Consider the following 21,384-nt stretch of genomic DNA (forward strand, 5'->3'; position numbering starts at 1 on the left):
GGGCCACCTCAGTGGCTCCCCAAGGACACATGCCTACCACCTGGGACAGGGTTTCTAGGCACCGGCCCTGCCTCCCACCCAGTGTGCCAGGGCTCCTCTGCCTCCAGCATATGCCCCCGAACCAACAGCAGCAACTTCCCTGTATTTAATGGAGGGCTGGATTGGGGGGGGGGGGGGGCGGCGGGGGGACGCAAGCTCTCCCCGTGTGGCCACGACTACCTGCCTGCCCCATTCACACGGGACACCAGTCAGGGGGTTCAGTAACTGGCCTTGACAGCTCCGGGTCACTCGGGTCTGCAAAGCACCTCGTCTAGTCACCATCCTTGGGAGACCTGGTTGATTCGGGTGACGTAGTCGCCACCAGTATGAAGAGGAAGGCTTTCCCAGTGACCAGGTGGGCCGGGTTTGGAAACAGAAAGCGGTTACGTTACAGGCTGGTGGGCCCAGTCAGTGCCAGGTGGGGAGGCCAACAGTAGTGATGGGAGGAGCAGAAGGTACAGTACCACTTACCATCGTAACAAACCAAGACCAACAACGCTCAGCCAGGAGATGCAGGTCTCTGGTTTATGCAATAGGAGTTAAAACTTCTCCGAAAGGGAATCTGAGATCAGCCCGACACTTACTTTCTCTTTAGGGTGAGCAGAGGGGATGACGTAGGTCTTGGGCAGGACCGGGCTCTGGCCTTGCCCGCACCTCTGGGACAGCAGGAGCAGAAGTGACTCAGGTCCTGCCTGGTCAGACCCTCTGGTCCTGAGAGTCCCCTCCAGACAGCTGAGGAGGTTCCCCTCAAAAACTCTCCCATTTCTGTTTAGATCCCTCAGTAGCGGCAGCCAGGAGAGGCCTAGAGGGAGCCCAGGGCCTCCCCAAATCGGATTTTCTGTCCTGCTTTCAGCTTGAAGTCGAAGTCCTTGGGGGCCTCGAAGATGAGCACGATGGTGGAGCCCAGGTTGAACTCGCCCAGGTGCTCACCCTTGCGCATGGGAATGCCCTCCCTGTTGGCCTGGGTCACGAAGCTGAAGTCGTTGTAGGAGCCCTTGCTGTACCGCGGGCTGTTTGTGTGCAGGTCCTGGGGAGGCAGAGGCAGAGCAGGTGGAGACTAGCTCCCTGGACCTTCGACACAGCCGGCGGCCCGCCCCCAACTGCTTGCAAAGGGCGGTGGGCATAGTGGCTCAGCCCAGGGGCCGGTGCCTAACCAGACACAGTGCCCGACGCCCGCTCTGAACGAGGCAGGCCTCTGAGGGATCAGACCCGACTGTTCTCCAGCACAAACAGAGGTGCCAGATCAGCACCCGAGGGGGCAAGGGGCAGTCACAAACCGACACCAAGAAAGGCCCTCCCTCTCCAGCCACCTCCAGGGAGGGGCAGGGGTCAAACTTCTGGTTCCGACAGATCTGGCTGCGCAGGGGACCCCAAGTGGCCGGGGTTCTGCTTACCCGGTCAAAGTAGATGCGGATGGAGCCCACGTTGGTGGCCCCCACAGCTGTCAGCGAGAAGAAGCCGTGTTTCCAGTCCCCGGTCAGGACCACCCGCTCGTTGTGGCAGAAGAGCTCTTTGATCCAGCGGGCCATGCCGGGGTTCACGGACATCAGGGAGCCTGTGGCAGCAGGGACACTGTACTCTCTGCCCGGCGGGAGGCCCAGCCACCCAGGGTCACACTCATATCACTGCAAACACTGAGGAGGCGGGGTCCCTGAGACCTAGAAGCTGAGGGCACGTGGGGCTCACAGGCAGCCCTCGGCCCTGGGCCGGCCTGGCCTACCTGGGAAGTGGCGCCGGTGGGACACGGTCCAGTCGGTGGGCGAGTGGAAGCAGTGGTAGTCCCCGGGCGCCAGGTAGATGACGCAGTGGTAGAGCTCATTTCCTTCCCGGGTGACCAGCTGGCTCCGGAAGGAGTTGCAGGAGGCGGCTGTCGGGGGCGGACACAGGGCCAGGCAATCAGATGGGCACCCGATGTCCCCAGCTGGGGCCGGTGTGTCATCTGGACACGGGCTCCAGGGAGGCCCTGAAGTGCTGGACAGAGTGATCCTGGCCCAGGGGCCAGCCCTCAGTGCCTACAGCCTTCCCAGTGTCCCCTTCCCAACCCGTTCCCAGCCTTCACCCTCTGACCTTGGGCCAGCCACACTGCAGCAGGGTGGCCAGGCCAGAACCCACCTGGTGGGAAGGGCAGGTCCTCCACAGAGGTACGCGGGCCCAGGAACGACTCCAGTGAGTAGGTGACCCCCTTCACCTGCTCCACCTCTGAGTTCTTCACCTGCCCAAAGTTGAGGATCTTCCCATCCGACGGGCTGATCTGGAAGGGCAGGCGGGTCTTACTGCCAGGGACGGGAGGGGGGAGAGGGGACGCAGGGCAGGAATGCCCACCCGTGGGGGCTGTTGGGACTGGTTCCCAAAGGCACAGGCTACATCCTGTTTCTGGAGGGGGGAGTGGAAGGCAGGACCAGGCCTCACCACGCAGTGCACGCCACACACGGGCCGGGCCTGCGGCTTCAGCTTGCGCCGGAAGAACTCGCTGAGGTTGCGGTAGTGGTGCAGGTCCTCCACGGCGGCCTCCTTCATGTTCACCCCGAAGGTCCAGATGTACAGGCTGTAGACGGGCCTGCGCAGCCAGTGCGGCAGCTCCACCTGGTTAAGGCGACCCCAGGCCCGCGACAGCAAGCGTGTGGGCACCGACTTGTACAACGCCACCTGCAGGCCACAGGCGGGTGGGTGAGTCGGCCACCCTGGCCACCCTGCGGGCCCACTGACCCCACCAAGGGGGCCCCCTCCAGAGGCCTTGTGCACCCCACATTGGCTTGTGATGTGGTTTCTCACTAGGAACCAGACTGAGCTTGCAAAGTGGTTTCACAGACTAAGTCCTGGCCCAGACCGACACGGGACTACAACTCCGGTGTTTGTCATTTCACACAGACCCGCCCACAGCCATCCTAGTCCCTGGGGCGAGACTGGGCAGCACAGTCTTGCTTCTTGAAGGGGGAGGGAGCATAAATGGATCTGATATCGTCACAGACAGGCTGTGGCAGGAGGTCCTGGAGGACAGGAAAGTGCAGCCCAAAGTGATTCCCTGTCCTAACAGGACCCACTCCCCCGTCCAAGGTCAGGGACTGTGACAGGCAGATGCGCTGTGTCGCCCGCCCAGCAGGCAGAGGCATCTCCTGTGACGGGCCAGGCCACATGGTGTTTGCATTTGGGGCTCCTCCCAGGTGGGACAAGGGAACCAGCCTCTCTCAGGGCCAGGTGACCCTTCTGGGTGCCGCTGACATGGGATTGCTAGTTGGTGGCTGATGTCTGAACACAACCAAGCCCCAAGGTAAAAGCAATTTCATTTCAACTTAACCGCCTCTAGGTGTTGCCTGCCTGATTCCCAGAACTCCTCCCAGCTGACGCTTGTACACGAGTGGCCACAGCTGCCACGTGCCCTCAGGTCGAATGTCCAGAGCTCCATAGCTTTCGAGACACCCCACCTGGGCCGTCCACGGGCCAGGAGCAGGGCCTCCTCCTTGGGGCCCACCTGCCCTCCAGGGAACTGCCCGGGCTCCCATGTCCTCAAAGGCATCCCCTCCCCAAGGGCCCACACAGGCTCCAGCCTTCCTGGACCGCCCCCTGGCATCCAGGAATTAGCTTAGATTCTTCTCAAAATTACCTCTAAGCTCACTCCTCCTTGAACAAGGAAACCAACCCGACACCGTTTTCTGAAGGCCCACACGGTACCGTCCGGAAGCAGAGCCCCCGAAGGCGCAAATGCAGGCAGACCGGCCCTCGGTCACCTGTCGGCAGGACCACAGCCACCGGCCAGCAGGCCCTCACCTCATCTTTCAGCACCCCGCCTGCCAGGCTCAGCCCCACAGCCAGGCCCTCCATGACCACTGTCTCCTAGGTCTGGTCCCGGGTGGACCCGGCCAGCAGCCTGCACACACTTACCCTGCTCACGGGCCTCCATCCCACCCGGCTGAGCGGTCTGAGGGCACCGAAGGGCAGGAGGTAGTAGAGGACCGTCAGGGGCCAGGAGCGCAGTTTCAGCGCAGGTCTGGACATGCAGCTCAGCTGTCCCAGCCTCCGTCGCAGGGCCAGCTGGGGGAAGTGCAACCTGCGGGCAATGTCCACGCATGACGGGTCAGCAGCCGGGGTCTGGGAGGCACTGGGAGCCCCACCCACCCTCAGCAAGCTCGCCTCAGAGCAGCGCCCGCCCTGCCCTGCATCCTAACCCCATTCTGACCCGGTGGCTTGGCTGCCTCTGGTTGGCAGCTCAAGTCCCAGCCCCTCACACCTGCCCCGGCTGCGGCGGACAGGTGTCTGCTGGCAGCTGAGACGCAGCGGGAGGTCCAGCTCTGAGAAAGCGGCTTCTGAACATGGGACGGGCCCTGGGAGGCCCTTCAGGGCTAAGCACCACCTCGCCCCCACCCTCCTGGGGCACCAGCAGGCAGTCTGACCTCCCAGCACCCCTCAGCATAGCCGCGCACCGTGGGGGAGCTACTGCTACTGCCCGCGAGGACCTGGGGAACCAACGGATGGCTCCAGGCCTGACGAGATCACAGAGGAAAACAGCCCCCTAGTAGTGACTGCTCCATCCATCAGCATGGCCACTCGACACCAGGTCAGCTTCTCCAAAACCCATCCACAAATTGCTGGGGGGAACCTGCCACACCCCTGGCCCAAGCCTCCCAGCCCCAGCGCACTCAGCTCAGGCGCAGCCTCTCCCCAGAACCCGGGCCTCCTGAGCCACATCAGTGAGGCCCGTGTCCCCAGTGCCGAAGGCTCGGAAAATGCTGCCGAGGCCCGAGAGCAGCCATCAGGAGGCCACACTGCCACCCTCTGAGCATCTGCAAACGGACTGCATTCAACTGGAAACTAAGTCCCCCAGAGAAGCGGTGTCCTTTGCCCCCCGCCCCCACTTGCTGACCAAACCAAGGAACAAAGAGGCAGCTCAGCTGATACCGAAAGCAGGAAACACAGAGAACCGAGCCGATGGCCAGGCCCAGCTCAGGGACGGTTCTGCCGCATCCATTGCTCTGCGGACTCCCCGTTCATTCTCTCATCGCCCCCCAGTTTTTTAAACAGGTCTGGTTGGTGGTGGGGCCCAAGCAAAACCAGACAAATCCCCGCTCCCCCTCCCACTGCTCCCACCCGCCCTGCTCGCTGCAGAAGCACAGGGACCAATCCTGGAAGAGCTGCACCCAATCGGGGTGGGGCGCCTGGGGTGGGGGTGCAGCAGTTTAGGTGCAGCGCAGACCCTGGGCCACCATTCCGCTCCGCCTCCCCAGTACCTGAAGCGGGCTCTCCGACTGAGGCCCCCAAGGCCGGGCCCCTCCAACCGCGGGGGAGCCCCGGGGCCCCTGCCGCCACCTCCACTTCGGGGCCGCTGGACATGAACTCTGACCTTGTGGAGGTCGTGGCGGGGAACAGCAGGGTTAGGAGGCCGCTGGCAGCATCTCACCATTTCGCTGCGCTGAGCTCTGGTCCTCGCCTCGCCTCTGACTGACACATGGTGGGCGGGCAGGGAGGCGGCGCCAGCACGATTGCCTTTGTTCCTCCTCCTTCCGCCCTTCCCCCCAAGGAGCTCCTGGGCTGTCACGGCGCCGCTTCCTCAGCCCTCGGCTCAGGGACCACTGGGTGGGGCGGGGACTATTGCAAAGACAGGCACTGGTCACACACCTGCTGGGCCCGCAGCACCAGCCCTGAGCGCGGCCCACGCTGTCCCCAGCTTGGCCCCAGCCGCTCCAGTGAAGCCGGGCAGGGAGGGGACCGGCCCCTCTGGGCCCAAGGAGCCCGAGCGGGAATCGGAGGGAATCTGAGCCCAGCGTCCAGGCAGGCGCCCAGCGTCGCCCAGTCTGCGGCTCGGGAGGCCCCTCCCTTGCCAGGACCTGACCCATTTTCCCTTCAGGTGACAAAGTAGCGTCTGAGGAGTGAGGGAAGGGAGGCAGGAGAGGTGGCGCTTCCTCACGGCCCATGCCCCGGACCCCCATACGGGGAGCACCGGGTGACAGCCAGGAAAACGGCATGGAGCTGGGGCCAGGACTGAAGCTCATCCCTGCCCCGCGTCTGCCTGCCCCGTCGGTACTTGGGAACAGGGACAACGCTCCGGCTGGGGACCCGCTAGGCTAGGGGGAGGACACGTGCCCCCTCCAGCCCTTCCGGTAGCCTCACAGACAACAGGGAAGAAGAGCAACATCCCAGGTTGTTGCTGCCTCCGCCCCGGGGAGGACACCCCACCAGCCTGGCCTCCGGCCCCATCTCTGACCCCCCAGGACCCCACACGGCCAACGCCTGTGACCCAGCAGGAGGCCCCAACTCAACACGCTCTATCACACAAGCGGGACCAGATGACACCCAGCAAGCCCGCCTCAGGCAGAGGAAAAGGCCAGCTTGGCACCTGCCAGGTGTGCAGGGGCCTGTGGGAGCCAGGACCAGGCTGCCTGAAGTCTGGACGTGAGTGTGGATTTCTGCCCTGACCGAGGAGACAGCAAAGCCCGGCCCACCCAGACCAGAGCAGGTCCAGACCCCTCCCCAGGCCACTGCCCCATGGACACCCCTGCTTCAGGCTCTGTGATCTCCAGCTGGCAGTCCTATCCCTGATGGTCAGGTCGCCTCAACCACACCACTCACAAGCTGAGCATACCCCACCCCTTCCACCAGGCCTTGGCCTCATACTGCTCCCCAAGAAAACAGGCCCAGAGGGTGATGGCAGTCGAGGCTAAGTTTGGTGCGTGGCTTCCAGGACGGGGTTCTCTCCCTGCCTCTAGAAACTAGAAAGCTCGGATTCGCGGTGGGGCCAGCGAGGCCTGTGGGAGGGGATGGGGCCCAGCCGCCACCTGCGGGTGCTGCTCTCGGCCATGGTGGCCACGCAGCATGCTGTCAGGTCAGAAAGGCACAGTCAAGAGCCCGCAGACAAACCCGCTTCTCTGGAAACCTCATCCTCAAAGCAGAGGCTCATGCTGGGATTTCATGGTCCCCAGATCTCCCCTCTCCTCACCTCCCACCCCACAGTGGAGGGAGCTCAGGAGCTGGCCAAGGAGCTGCTGTCCTCAGGGGCCTGCAGGAGGTCCTTCCCTCCTCAGTCCCATCTCGGCCACTCCTCTGCCTCTTCTTCTGAAAGGTCCCCAGGAAGCGAGCCTGGCGCCCAGGCCAGCTTAGAGCTGCAGGACGGAGGCGGTCGGTCCCTGGCGGTCACCCCTCACCTCCCGGGGGCAGAGCCACTTCGGTAGCCAGCAGCGCTCCCGGCCTCCCATCCCCGAGCCCCACTTCCCTCCACACGTGGGCCAGCCTCGCCCTCTCTGGCTCCGAGTGGGGCTGGGGGTGGGGGTGCCTCAGGTGATGAGGAAGCCGCAAGGAGGTGCTCAGAGGTGGGGAAGGGCGGACACTCTCCCTGGACCCCGAGAGTCTCAAGGACACTCCGTGGTGGTGAGTTTTGGGCTGTGACCAATAGGACATTAAAGTCATTACAAGGCCTAAGGGACAGTCACATGGACCATGAGAACTCAGGTGGCTTTGGTGGGGACAGGGACAATGTGGTTACTGCAAAACCCCCACCCTGAGAGCAGGGAGAGGCCTTGCCCCTCACAGGAGCTCTCCCTGGTCATTCCTCCTGCGCCAACCCCCACCCCCGCCCCAGGCCCAGACCAGAGCTGTGACCACACCCAGAACGACTCTGCTCAGAAACCCAGGCCTCCCTTCCACCAGGAGCTCAGTGCAGCCTCACCCCCAGACCTGGCTCCCGACGTCTCCCCTCCAGACCCACACCCTGGGGGACAGAGGTGTCCCCCACTGGGAGGTGGAAGGAACAGGGCCGAGGCTGCCTGTGAGTAGGAAGAGAGGGCCCCACAGGACTCGGGGAACCAGGACTGAGCCCACGCCTGCCCGCCTCTGCCTCCCAGCTGCGCGGGAACAGGGACAGCACTCTGGCCGGCCCACGGCCGGGGGGTGGGGGGCTGGAGGGAGACATCTATGCCAGGACGCGCTGTTCTGGGGGTTCACACCGAGCAGTGCTGCATGTCGCTGTCCACCCTCACTGACCGGGCGAATGGACACTCCACCTCACGTCGGACGGACTGACCCAGGCCAGTGACCAGCTACTACAGGTGGGTGGGCATGGGCATGTGCCCCCGGCTCCCAGGACCTGACAGACTCAGGTCTGAGCCTCAGCCAGGCCAGGGAGGCAGTGAGGGGGTCGGAACTGTCCCCCCTCCGCCCCCTAAGAGGCTCTCCCTGCGCACACAGGGCCCGGCAGCCCTGCTCACGTCCAGCCTGAGACCACCCAGACTCTGCTCCTGCACCTGCACGGCCATCTCCCTGGGTGCCAGTCACCCCTCTGAAGCCTCAGCAGAACCCCATGCCCCCTGAACGTGTGCACCGACCTTTGTGTGCCCCGCCCTGGAGGGCAGAGCCGCTCCCCCCGCCGTCCCCCCCGCCCCCCAGCTCCCCTGGCCCTGGCCACCAGGCAGCTGTGTCCCTGTGAGGCTCCAGCCCTTCCTCCTGTTCCCGGCTAGAAACAGGCACAGCTTCACAAGGAAGGAGCGGAGCCATGCTCTCCCCGTGACGTGGGCGGGCCGTCTTGGAGAGGCCTCGGCAAGAGAAGCGGAAGCAGAGATGGCCCAGGGGCAGCCGGGGAGGGGGACAGGGCTCTCCCAAAGGAAAGGCCCTCCTCTCGGGCAGTCCCCCTGCCAGCAGGGATGAGGCTCAGAAAGGACAGCACGTCACCCCGCGAGGGGCGGGGAGGGGGCGACAAGTACTGACACGGCCAGGTCCCGCTGAGGAGCAGTGCAGCCCCACCCCCCAGGCCCACCCCAGGCCCTTTGGGGGGCACAGAGGAGACCAGCCGAGCTCTCGGCGCTGGAGGCACTTCCCTTTTCTCGGCCCTGAGGCTCCGAGAAGCCAGGGGATGCAGAGGAAGTGAGCTCATCCAACCGGCCGGTCCACGACGGCCATGCGGGGCCGGGAAGCCCACTACTTGGGGGAGATGGTGGGGTGGGCTCCTTGGGCCCCCAGGCCTCAGGCTCCGAGCCGGAAAGGGGTGCCCTGAACCGCGGGGGCTGGTGGCCTCCCAGCCGGGTGTGGAGAGGAGCCCAGCTCACTCACCGGCAGGTGGTCCTGTCCCGCTGGCTTCCGGGCTGCACCGGACGAGGGAGACGGAGACGCCGCTCCTCCGCCAAAGCCTAGGGTTGGAGGGCGGGGCTCAGCCTCCAGCCACTCAGACAGTGGGACGGGACAGAAGGGCGGACACCAGACACCGGGAGCTGTGCTCCGCCTCCGGCCCAGCCCCGCCTGCCCAGGGGCCCTTCAAGGGGAAGAGGAGACCAGCACCCTGGATCACAGTCAGGGCACTTCCCCAGTGACATGGCGGGTGGGGAGCCGCAGTCCCCAGCAGGGCCTGGTCGTCTGGGCGGCTGCCTCCCTGACCCCCTCCCTACACCCACCCCTAGAGGCGGGCTGGGCCTTCAGGTGCCTGTGACTTCTCTGGGCTAAGGAGCCTTGTCCAGCCCTCCAAGTGAGAAAGTGAAACATCCCGAGACCCAGGCTGCCCCACCCCCGCTTCCTCTCCTCCAGTTCACTGTGGGTGGCCACGCCTGCCGTACGAAAATCCCGTAGACCAGCAAACAAGCCCAGGGGGCCAGGTGTGCCCCTGGGCCGAACACTCAGGACATGTCTTATTTTATTTTCCTATTACAGTTAACAGTCAACCTTATTTTAGATTAGTTTCAGGTGCACACACAGTGTTAGACCTGCCTTTCTACCCACCAGACGGCAGACCCCTAGCCTGTGGGGCCAGCGCCACATCCGCATGCCCACCAGTCCACACGGATGGAATGACGCACTTCGCCTATCCGACCAGGGGAAGGGCTGACAGGAAGCCCGCCCACTCACCACAGCAAGGCAGGACTCAGGGGCCCGGCTGCTGGGGGTGCCGGCCACGCAGGCAGCACGCCAACCCGCTGGCCACACTGCTCAGAGGCGCCTTCTTCTGGCTCAGGCTCCTGAACCAAACCAAGCCCTGCTTCTTCCACCGAGAACGTGGTTTCTGGACGCCTCTGGGCTGCGAAGAGATGGTAGCTGACCAGGGCGTGCAGACGCCCACACCAGGCCTCACTGGGACCAGCACCTTCTCCACGACCTGGAGACCTGGCTGCCCGTGGAGCGCAGGGAGGCAACGGGAGGCTCCTGCCTCAGGCCGTCCCCGGCATCCCACAGCGGAAGGAGCAGCGGGCGGGACCCATGCTGAGGCCCAGCCCGGGCTCCCAGCATTCTGAGCCCTGCTGAGGCGCCAGACCCTTCTCACCTCAACACTCCAAGCAAATGCCACCTGACGAGCTCAAACGGAGCTAAAGCACAGAGGAGGCCGCCAGAGTCCTGGCCGCACGCACGCCGCAGCAGAAAGGTCCTGGGAGCCTCCAGCACGGCCCACCCAGACCAGCACCCAGACCAGCACCCAGACCAGCACGCGTCTGTGGGTCGAAAGGCCAGCTTCTCATTTGCCGAGTGGAGGCACCAACACGCTCCCTGGTAAAATGACCAATCAGGTGGCTCCACACCATCTCCCAGAGTTCATTGTGACACTCAAGCCCCTCAGGGGATGGTGTTCAGAAAAGTCATAAACATGCCCCAGGTTTGCCTTGGGATCAGCCTCGGCCTTCGGACCTGACTGCCGGGGGCCCTGTTTCAGTAGGGAAACGCCTTCTGGATCCCAGACAATAGCTGACAGATCATTTCTGGGAAAACAAGAGCCTGTGGTAAGCTTACTTCCCCTCAGAATGAGCCCCTTCCGGCCAACTGGGTCCTTCATTTCAACTGCCGCGGGTGGGAGTACCACCTCTCACCGCTGGGCGGCTCTGCAAGCCTCAGGCCTCTTGGCCACCAAGACGCGTGGACAGACCTCCCCTCCAGGTCAACCCCTGCAGCTCCCCACTGAGCGCCAGGGCACCAGGAGGCAGTGGGACAGGGTGGCAGGAATCTCTGCTGATTCCCATTCCCTGGGGGCCAGTCGGGCGGGAGGGGGGAGGAAGATGGGTGCTTGCAAATGTCTCTCAGCAGCCCTGCCAGCCCGCAGGCCTCTCCGGCTCACGCGGAGGGGAGCCCCTCGGCTCTGAGGAAGGGGGGCACACAGCATGAGAAGAGAACAAGGTGCATGTGCAGGAATAAACTCAAAATGGATTGAAAACTTAAGGTCAGACCTGAAACTGAGCCCAGTGAGCCAGGACAAGTGGGCTAGGAAACGGAGGCAGATAGCGGGGCAAGCTGCCCGAGCGTGGACAGCAGACACAGGTCACAGGACCCAGCCACTCAGGTAGGACGCGGCCAGCACTCCGCGTGCCAGGCTGCAGGCTGGGGCTGGTGTTCCGGGAGCTCTTCACGCCTGATGCGAGGGCCGGCTGCCACCACAGCTCCCTCTGCAGCACAGGCCTCCCCCCCTGCTCGTCACCTCCCTGGTGGCACCTCCGTGGCTTGCAGGAGGGCCGTGTGGACGGGCCCCCCATTTCCATCGCCCAGCTTTCCCACCACATGGCCCCGTCCTCAGGTCAAGAAAGGACCAACAGGAAACGCCAGAGACCGAGGGGAATCTGTCACCAGACGTCACCCTGCATGGAACTGACATCAGCTATGTTCCCAGAAACCCGGGAGTCACCTCGCCACTCCTGGTGCACTCCCCCACCACGCCTGGCATCACCCCGTAGCTTTAGGGGTACAGCGCCACACACCGTCACCCCTCTCGTTAGGAGGTACTTAAGAAGGCTCTGTTCCCGCTTTCTGACTTATGGGGACAAGAGGACAGCGTATCTGAAATCTCAACTGCCACACAGATGCAGAATCCGCCCTTAACCCAGAGTCTTTCGCTAGCTCTGGGCAGATGCTGTCAGAACTGAGTTGAACTGTAGGGCACCCAGCTAGTGTGAGCCTGTTTGCTGGTGTGGGAAATACACCCCCAAACACACATGCAAATGTTGGAATTGCTCCCAGAACCCTAAAAAAAATAATAATTTACAAAAACCCTCCAAGTGCCCCTGCTGCAACGCATCCTGCTAGTTGGTAATGAAAGGAGGTGTCTGTACTAATAAGGAGCTGGGTTCTCTGAGGTCCAGAGGCTCTGCCCACTACACAGCCATGCACATGCAGGGGCTTAGCTTCCAGGAGCTCCACCACACTCAGAGCTGGGAGCCAATTCCCAGCTCACCCGGGGTCAGGACACACTTGCACAGGCCGGTGGGAAGTCCTCACAGAATACAGGGCATTGAGTAGGCATCCCCGAGAGCCACCCCGTAGTGCAATAGCAGGGCTGACCTAGTCCTGAGTAAAGGCCACGCAGTTTACAACCATCCAGTAAATCGAAAAACCCTGTCGTCTGTAACCAAGGACACTGAAGAGTAAACAGTCTGCCTGGCTGGCGTGGCTCAGTGGTTGAGCATCGACCCATGAACCAGGTCACCGGCTGACCCCAGAGCTAACCAACCCCGCCCTCATTACAAACAATCCCCTTTCAGGTCCGGCCTCACGTATGGCGGTAACCCCAAGTGGGTGCCGAGAAAACAGCTGCTGACACTGGTCTGTCATGATTTTGGAACTAGCAAGTTTCTCCCAAATGTACATCCTCTTGAAGTGAGTGGGGATTTCCTGAGGGTGGCAAGCTCCTCACAGGGTGAGTCAGCCTGACACGTGCTGGGGCCAGAGCGAAGCAGCTTGGCTTTAACACGTGACGACAGTCATGAGTCAGCTCAGCAACACTAACTGCTCTCCAGGAAGAGCATGTTCACTGGGGAGACCACGAGGGCCATGGAGAATGCAGAGCCCAGCAGACTCTGGAGTGTGCTCACATTCGATGCCTGCCCTTCCCTGCGGATCTGCGCTGGAACGCCAGAGGACAGAAAGCCTTCGGTCTCTTGGTCTGAGTCGGTTCTTATAAAGGCCACGGCGTGTGGACGGTAGGCACATGAGGACAGACGGACACATCTCAGGGTCCAGCCACATCGCGACCTGCATGGCCCGCCGACAAAGGCAGTTTCACAGGGCTGTGGGACTCAAGTGAAACCATTCCCCTGCTTCTCTTGGAGGAAGAGGGTCAACACCAAAAGCCAAAACAGGATTTGGGGAGGAAGCCTATATAACATGTAGCAGGTAATGCCAACAATTCTAGATAAACCGTTAGAGCTGGAGCCATGTTCCAATCCAAACACTGTTATTGTTGTTTTCAAGTCCTCCAAGGACATGCTTGGCGGGAGCGGGGGGGGGGGGGGGGGGGGGACTTTCATCGGCTGCCTTCGTCCCTGCCCTGACTGGGGACTGAACCTGCCCTTTGGGTGCACAGGACGACGCTCAACCGAGCCCCTCCAGCCGGGTGACCCACTGTTTTACAGTTGACGACACAAAGGCCCAGACGGAAAGTGACACAGCCTAGTTCCCTGAGGAGCCCCTGGGACTCGTAGACGCCCCGGACCAGCTGCACTGGATGCCAACATGGACGGAGCGGCTCACGAGGACACCCAGGCATCATTCCAAACACCGTAACGTCTTCACGCTCACCCCCTCTTCCGCCCAGACTGCCAAGACCGATTGGTATTTTATATTTTCATTTGTTAAATATAGCTGCAAAGGGGGCAGTTTTTATTTTTATTTTTTTTTTAAATATTCACAAAGAGGAAGGGAGAGGGATAGAGAGTTAGAAACATCGATGAGAGAGAAACATCGGATCAGCTGCCTCTTGCATACCCCTGACTGGGGATGTGCCCACAACCCAGGTACATGCCCTTGGCCGGAATCAAACCCGGGACGCTTCAGCCCGCAGGGCGACGCTCTATCCACTGAGCCAAACCGGTCAGGGCAGGGGGCAGTTTTTAAACATACACACTTATATTCGATTTCAACATTTACTGAATATCTGCTGAGTCAGGGAAGGTCCTGGGCCAGGGGAAGCACAGAGGAATAAGGCAGCTCGTTACGCATCACCCCATCACCCCCGGGGTCAACAGTATCGCAGCCTGGCCCTACCACGTGGCCCTCTAGTGGGGGGAGTATCTGAGCAAGGACAAAGGATTTGATTATTTCAGTCTGGTTTCTGGTGAGAACTTAACCACATCCCCAAAATCCAACCGTTTTAGCTCATTCTCGGCCTGAGAAGGCGTGAGCAGCCAGGATGCCAGCCCCAATATCAGGCAAGAACTCTGAGGGTTTCAGCAGCAGGCCATTTCTACTCAGAGCCCGTGGGGCGCCCTGGGGAGGTCTGGGACGGAAGAGAGAACTTCTGTATCTGGCCAGAGCGCACTGGAGACATGAGCTCCAAGAAGGCACGGTTCACTTTTTCAAACATTTCGACTTTGGAGCATTTAAAAGTGACAGGCGGTTGTGCTAGACGAGAAATCAAGGCGGTTCCGTTTTATTCCTACCTCCCAGTGACCTGCGAGTTTGGGTGGAATCTCCAATCCCAGCTTCTCCAGCTCTCGCTCCCTATACTTCTCATATTGCCGGTAACCTGCGTACCCGCCGCCACCAGTCAAAACCAGAAACGGCAGGGGGCGCAACCGGAACAAGGTTCGAGCAGGGGCAGTGTGAACTTTTCTGGCATCTGTAAGAACAAAAAACCAACAACAGCGAAAATGGTGAGCCTGGGAAAAGGGACAGGAATGAGTCATGCAAGCCCAGCGCCAACAGGAGGGCCAGGAGAAGGCAATGCGTCTTAGAAGCCTGTGCAGGTGAGTGGCCTCTCAAGGGATCTGACAGGCAGGTGCTACCTGCGTCACTACTTGGGACCCTCTGCCTCCAAATTCTATCAATGAGCAAGCGACAAGCATCTTTCCTGTGCAACTACAAGGCGCCCCAATTGCCGCCACAGTCACAGAATTTAAGAAAACACTGAATAACAAAGAGGTCAAGACACTGATCCAGGTGGCCAGCCCGTCCCCACCAGGTCCAGGGCTGAGAGCCAGGCACCCTTTCTCACCCAGGCCTCTCTGACCTCACTTTAGCAAGGCGTCCAGTTCTTATTGGACACTTCCTACTGGACACTACTGTTCTCAAATGCAAAATCTCATAAGCTCTTACAGTTCAACAATAATGGAAAAAAAACAATTAAAAATGTACAAAGGGTTTGAAGAGACGTATCTTCAAACAAGATATACGAATGGCCAATAAGCACATGGAGAAGATGCTCAACATGTGCCCCTCCCCCAATTCATACCTTGAAACCGTGGCCCCCAGTAGCTCAGAACAGGGCCTTACTTGGATAGAGGGTCTCCACAGGTCATCAAGTCAAAACCAAATCATCACGATGAGGCCTAATCCAATGACTGGTGTCCTTATAAACAGGGGAAATTTGGACAAAGACACGCACACGGAGAGAATGCCACGTGAGGGTGAGGTGAGGTGAGGGTGAGGGATGATGCTTCTAAAAGCTAAGGAAGCCAAAGACTGCCAGCAAACCACCAGACACCAGACAAGTTGCATGGAACAGCCGTCAGAAGGAAGCAACCCCGTGACCCCCTCATCTCGGACCTCTAGTCTCCAGAACCTCAAAGAAATTAATTCTATTGTTTAAGCCACTTGGTGTGTGACACTTTATTAGAGCGGCCTAACCAATCAAAACAACATCACTAGTCATTAGGGAAATCAACTCAAGCCACGGGAGCTACCACCTCCCAGCCACTAGGATGGCTATAATAAAAGACTAAGTGCTGGCCAGGCCGGGGGAAACTGAACACTCACACGACTGCTGGGATTGCAAAACGAGGCAGCCACTTTGAAAACCATTTGTGCCTCAAAAAAGTAAAACATACATCTACGCATAAACTTATACAAGAATGTTCAACAGAAGCATGATTCCTAACAGGCCAAAAAACCCCACTCCAAATGGCCCCCAACGGAGACTGGATAAACAAGACGTGGTTATCCATTCGGTGGGACATTATGTGATAATGAAAAGGAATGAAGTATTGACAAACGCTACAACATGAACCTGAAAACATGCCATGAAAGCAGCCAGCCACAAATAGCTGCACATTGTGTGAGTCCATTCATGTGAAACTAGAGGCCCGATCCACGAAATTCCTGCAAGGGGCTTGGCCCCTGCAGCTGCAGCAGCGGCAGCCACAGCTTCATCCAGAAGGACGTCTGGAAGGTCTTTCGGCTGTCCGGTCTAATTAGCATATTACACTTTTATTATTACTGATACCCAGTATAGGAAACGTACCATAAGTGATTAGTGATTGCCTGGGGGAGGAGGGGAGGGAGAAATGGGGAGGGACAGTTTAATGGGTGGAGTGTTTTTCATGGGAGGGCAAGGAGGAAATGAAAATGCCCTGAAAGTAGACAGTGGTGACAGTTGCACAACCCTGAAAATATACTAAAGAACACGGAAACGCATACTTAAAAGGGTGAATTTCTGGTATGGGAATTATTGATCAATACAACTGTTATTAAAACAAAATCTCTAGAGCTGACTTCCCAGTCGCCTGTGCAGAACCAGAGCACCCCCTTCGTAGGCCCGACTCCAAGGAAGGAGCGCCCTGCTCCCGGCATCGCTTCCCTCCAGCGGGTTCTAGTTGCCGCTGTTCCTTTTTTCAATGAGCAAGCGAGGGTGTCATTAATCTCTCCCACCCTCTAATGATCCCTCCTGGACCCTTACTACTTAATAACTAAATACTCTACCGCTGACGACCAGGAAAGATATGTCAAAAAGCAGAACACTTTTGCTCTTTCTGGAATATTTGGTGATGAGAAAACTTATATCCTCCCTGCACCAGGCCACATCCTGGGCTGACTGGTCCCACTCAACCTAATGCCGGCGCGTATTTGTCCGATGACGGGCCCTGTTCTCTTGCCTCTCAAAGGCTTGCTTTACTCTTCCAAAAGGAAGCAGTGAATACGAGCGCTCGCCCCTCCTGACCACTGCTCCACTGGGTTTGCCGCTTCCTAAAACCACAGCTTAATGCAGGAGGTTCCCCACCTCCCTCTCCCATGGGGTTCCTGTGTGTTCCAGCACGCAGGCCAGTTCAGTAACACCAGGTGCGCCACTGTTAACTACAATAAGCCTTTGCTTCTGTTCTCCCTAACCATCTCATTCTACTCCAAGGTGCTCTTATTGGGCAGTTAAAAATAGCTCTTGGTATGATGAATAAAAAGGGTATTTAGATAATAAGGACAATACACATTTTCAAAAGGGTTCACAAGCTGCTTCAAGATCAAAAAAGTTCCGAACCCACAGTGTGGGGGTGGGGAACTAATGTGCCACGGCGTGCCCTGCTGTGTGAGGGGAAACTGGTTTACCCTCTGTGAGGAGCAACTGGCGTAAATACCCAACTGTAAAATACATAAACCTGACTCAGCAGTCCGCCCTTTACCGATATAGCCTGAAGATGCAGAGATGTTACTATAGCGCCACCTACAGTAGGAAAAGACTGGGAACACATGCCCAACGCTAAATGGGACAGTCACACAACAGACTGTAGGCAGCCGGAAAACAGGGAGAGAACAACAGCTACTGCTTCCGTGAGACCACATGCCCGGCGTGTGGGCACCTCACAGGCACATGTCCTTGGATTCTAACCACAACCCTGAGGAACAGGTGCCACGTGCATCCCAATTAGCTGATGAGCAGCCCGAAGCCCAGAGAGGCCACCACCTCGGATGGCTACTTACTTTTAGAGAAAGCTCTGAGAGGCAGCTTCCGTGAGGGCTGTGGGAAGTGGCTCAGGACAGTGTTTTCACGGTGATGGAGGCTGCAATCAAGCAAAAATGAACCATTAGACATTGTTTTTATAATTAAAACAATTAGATCAATTGGCAAATTTTGAATACAGTCTACGGATTCAACAATGTTACGGCATCAATGTTAATTTCCTGGTTATGTACGAAAATGTCCTTAGCCCTGGCCGGTGTGGCTTGCTGGATAGAGCGTCCACCAGTGGACTGAAGGGTCCTGGGTTCAATTCCGGTCAAGGGCACATCACTTGGTTGCAGGCTCCTCCCCGGCCCAGCCCTCTCTATGTGGCTCAATTTTTCACTCATTCAGTTCTCTGCTCAAATGTTTCTCCTCTGTTTGGTCTGTCCTGACCACCCTGTGGCTGAGTTGCCGCTCTCAAGCACTCTCTAATCCCTCAAGTACCTGCCTTCCTTTATTTATTTATCTTTATTGTTGAACCTTTATTTTTCTCCCTAGCACTTCTCACGAACTGAAAGAAACAGACTGCATATATTTATTCACTTAATTGTTAGCTGGCTGTATCCCGGATGAAGGCAGGGGTGGTCTGTTTTCTCAATGGACTAAATCTCAGCAATGAGGCGAAGCCCAGAGGAGGAATGGACCATCACCAGCTGTCTCGCCCATGGTGTCCGGAAGCAGGTGATCGCAGCCCCTCCTGTGATTAAGCACTCAAGTCCGACTGTGGGGCTCAAATCTCAGGCCTACCACGTATTCGCTGCGTGACTTTAGGAAATTTCCTAACTAATTCCAAGCCTGTTTCTCCACCTGTAAAAACAGGACCGATGCCTCATTAAGAGTGAGACAATCATGTAAACCCCTCAGCCCAAGGCCTGGCTCCTAGTTACACATTACTACATATTAAAAGTTACATGTATCGCTATAGATATATTAAAAGAAAGAGAGTTTACAGTAATCTGGCCCACACTGGGATGGCCGTGTCAATTGTCTATGACCAGTGTCCATGCTGACTGGTCTGTGTCCATATTGTCATAGTTAAAATAATTTTAACTTATTGATTTTTAGAGAGAAGGAGAGAAACACTGATTTGTTGCCCCTTATTTATGCATGCATTGCTTGCTTCTTGTACGTGCCCTGAACTGGGGATCGAACCTGAAACTCTGGTGCATTAGGACGCCCTAACCAACTGAGCTACCCGGACAAGCCTACAAATATTCTTAACATCACCTCTGGTGACAACACTGTAACTAGAGCTGTTATCTCTCTCCTGCTTCTAAAGCTGTGAAAGTTCTGAAAATGAACTGGCAGGCCTCTTGACAGCCTCATTTCATATTCTATCTTATATAATTTCCTAGGGTGTTTTCTCTCTCTCCTACTGAACTGTAAAGGCCTACTCTTCCATAGTCCCTGGCACCGTATATACTGGTAAATGCACGTCTTACACAACCAACCACGCCCTGAGCGTCATGTCCATACTGGCCCGAACCTGAGAATGAATGATGGGGGCACTGAGAGCCCCAGCCTCACCTACTGAGCCTGAACGTGGCAGCAGGATGGAGGTCTCTATTTCTAATACATATCTCCCCCCGTTCTTGTATCAAACATGGCCCCAAATTGTCACCCGGGATGTTGCTCTCTCCGTGTTCTATCACCTGTGGCACATCACCCAGTTACTGAAAAACTTCCCTGCGATATGGGGCTTGCATCTGTGTGTCTCTCAGAGGCTGCTTTACTGAAAACTCAAGAAAATGTTACCTTTTAGTTTTCTGTATCAATATAGTTTCCTTCTGTCTTGATATGTAATACCTTTGAATATTGAGACATCTCATTGTACCCAAGTCCTTATCCTTCCCAATCACTGCACCTAAATCTAGTCTTTCGTACTTACATTGGTACCGAAAGTGTAACTCTACCCCACCCTTTAAAAAAACATGTATTTTTATTGATTTTAGAGAGGAAGGGAAGGGGAAAGGAGGGAGGGAGGGAGGGAGGGAAGGAGGGAAGGAGAGAGAAAGAAAGAGAGAAACATCAATGATGAGAGAGAATCACTGACCAGCTGCCTCCTGCACGCCCCACACTGGGGATCGAGGCTGCAACCCGGGCCTGTGCCCTGACTGGGAATCGAACCGTGACCTCCTGGCTCAAAGGTTGACGCTCAACCACCGAGTGATGCTGGCCCGGCGACTTCCCCGTTTTTTTAATGACAATGAGTAAATCCTCCTCCTCATTTAAAAAATATTTTAGGAATGTCACTTTTTAGTCTTCCCAACTCATGACAGAGTTTAAAGGAATTCATGGCTGACGCAAGCAGCACACCTGGTAATAACACTGAAACCACAGGGCCCCACCTGCCCAGATCCCACCAGGTACCACCCCGCGGCAGAGGCCCCTCCCGAGCGACCTGCTACCTCTGCACAGTCCGAGGGAGAGGGGAGCTTTGGCGTCCAGGCCGAGGACAGCTCTGCTCCCCTCTCAGCAAATTCCGTGTCTCTAACTTCCCAAAGGTACCGCGAGGGGTGGCTTTGGGCAACGCCTCTGGGAGGAACCCGCCGGAAACACACGTGTTTCCCAGCGTCCAAACTCCCTTCTTAGAAACAACACCAAGCGGCTGACCCTGAGTCACAGCTGCCAACACTCATGCATCTTCCGAGAGTCCCACTGTTCCCGAGCTATGGGGGATGATGATGATGATGATGATGATGATAATAATAATAATAATAATAATAATAAATGCTCACACGGCGGGCAGCCTGAGGTCCTTGGAGAGGAGGGGGAGAGAGGGAGGGGGAGGGGGAGAGAGAGAGAGAGAGAGACCTGGCTCTGCTACTAACTGGCTGGGTGAACACGAGCGAGGCCTCTCCCGGGGCCTCCCTTTCGCCAACTCCAGGAAGAGCCGGACGTGGACGGCGCCTCGGGGTGTCCTCCAGGTCCCAGCACCTCCGAGGTGGGAGTCGCCACGGTACACGGGACCCCAGGTCCAGCCTACTTGGAGGTTACGGGCCTCAAACCCCCCGCTGCCAAGAACCAGACTCCGAGGTGAAAGCCGCCCGAGGACTCCCAGTCCAGTGCTCCCCCCACGCCACACCGCCCGTCCCCTCCAGGAACACGAACCCCTGAGAGGCGCCAGTCCCGCCTCGACTCCAGGGCGGCACGGGCTTCCTCCCTCTGGCCTTTCCCCTTCCTTTCCCTTGTCCCTGTGCACGTGTAGCTGGCGAGGGCAAAGCCCGGGCGCTTAGCAAGACGCCGACTAAATCCGGGCCGCCCTACGCGGCAGCAGCCGCACCTGCTCCCGGACTCGAGGTGAAGGCGGGTGACCCCGTCGCCCCCGGAGCGGCCCCCGGGGCGAGCCGGCGATTAAACACGACTCCTCCCTCCCGACCCCGGCTGGGCCCAGGCCGCCCCCCTCCAAGCACTGTACCTGCTCCGCCAGGGCGCGACCTCACGCAGCAACCTCAGGCACCGCTGCCCCACGGAAGCCGCCATCTTGCCTCCTCCTTCTCACTGGCCACGCCCCCCTCCGCACGAGCGGCGCACGCATGTGGTGTCACGAGCCTCGAGCTCACGGAGCCAATGAGGAACGCGGAGGGGTTGTGGGCGGAGTCGATCGAGCCCCACCCCCAGGCCTCCCCGCCCCACCAGCGAGGGGCTTCCGGCCGCCCCCGCGCCGGGTTGGGCAGGTGTGGGAGGGGCTCGCTCCCGCTGTCCTAAACAAGGGCCGGGAGCAGCGTGGCCGGTGGAGGCAGAGATGTTCATAC

At 58.6% G+C, this 21,384-nt stretch overlaps 1 protein-coding gene across 6 annotated transcripts; it reads right to left on the reverse strand.

The window, feature by feature from the left end:
- Positions 1-543: 543 nt before the first annotated feature.
- Positions 544-21,153, reverse strand: PISD (phosphatidylserine decarboxylase). Of its 6 annotated transcripts, none has more exons than XM_059676583.1 (8): positions 21,048-21,153; positions 17,608-17,687; positions 14,361-14,539; positions 2,449-2,685; positions 2,152-2,290; positions 1,760-1,906; positions 1,434-1,594; positions 544-1,066 (listed from the first exon to the last, which is right to left on the reverse strand). In XM_059676583.1, exons 1-8 carry the CDS (start codon positions 21,110-21,112, stop codon positions 842-844), a joined length of 1,233 nt encoding a protein of 410 aa, XP_059532566.1. In that variant the 5' UTR covers positions 21,113-21,153; the 3' UTR covers positions 544-841. The 6 variants fall into 6 exon arrangements, with proteins under 6 accessions (XP_059532566.1, XP_059532570.1, XP_059532567.1 ...); XM_059676587.1 differs by lacking the exon at positions 14,361-14,539 and adding an exon at positions 3,919-4,084 and having other exon boundaries at positions 21,048-21,092; XM_059676584.1 differs by lacking the exon at positions 21,048-21,153 and adding an exon at positions 3,919-4,084.
- Positions 21,154-21,384: the final 231 nt, after the last annotated feature.

Source organism: Myotis daubentonii, chromosome 19, assembly GCF_963259705.1.
Source record: "Myotis daubentonii chromosome 19, mMyoDau2.1, whole genome shotgun sequence".
In the NCBI taxonomy this organism is placed as follows: Eukaryota; Metazoa; Chordata; class Mammalia; order Chiroptera; family Vespertilionidae; genus Myotis; species Myotis daubentonii.

Excerpts from the sequence above, each read along its gene's own strand:
- PISD (XM_059676583.1), bottom strand. The coding sequence starts at position 21,112 with ATGGCGGCTTCCGTGGGGCAGCGGTGCCTGAGGTTGCTGCGTGAGGTC. Across the intron at positions 17,688-21,047 it reads GTCGCGCCCTGGCGGAGCAG|CCTCCATCACCGTGAAAACA; the intron begins GTACAGTGCTTG and ends GCTTGATTGCAG. Across the intron at positions 14,540-17,607 it reads TCTCAGAGCTTTCTCTAAAA|ATGCCAGAAAAGTTCACACT; the intron begins GTAAGTAGCCAT and ends TTGTTCTTACAG.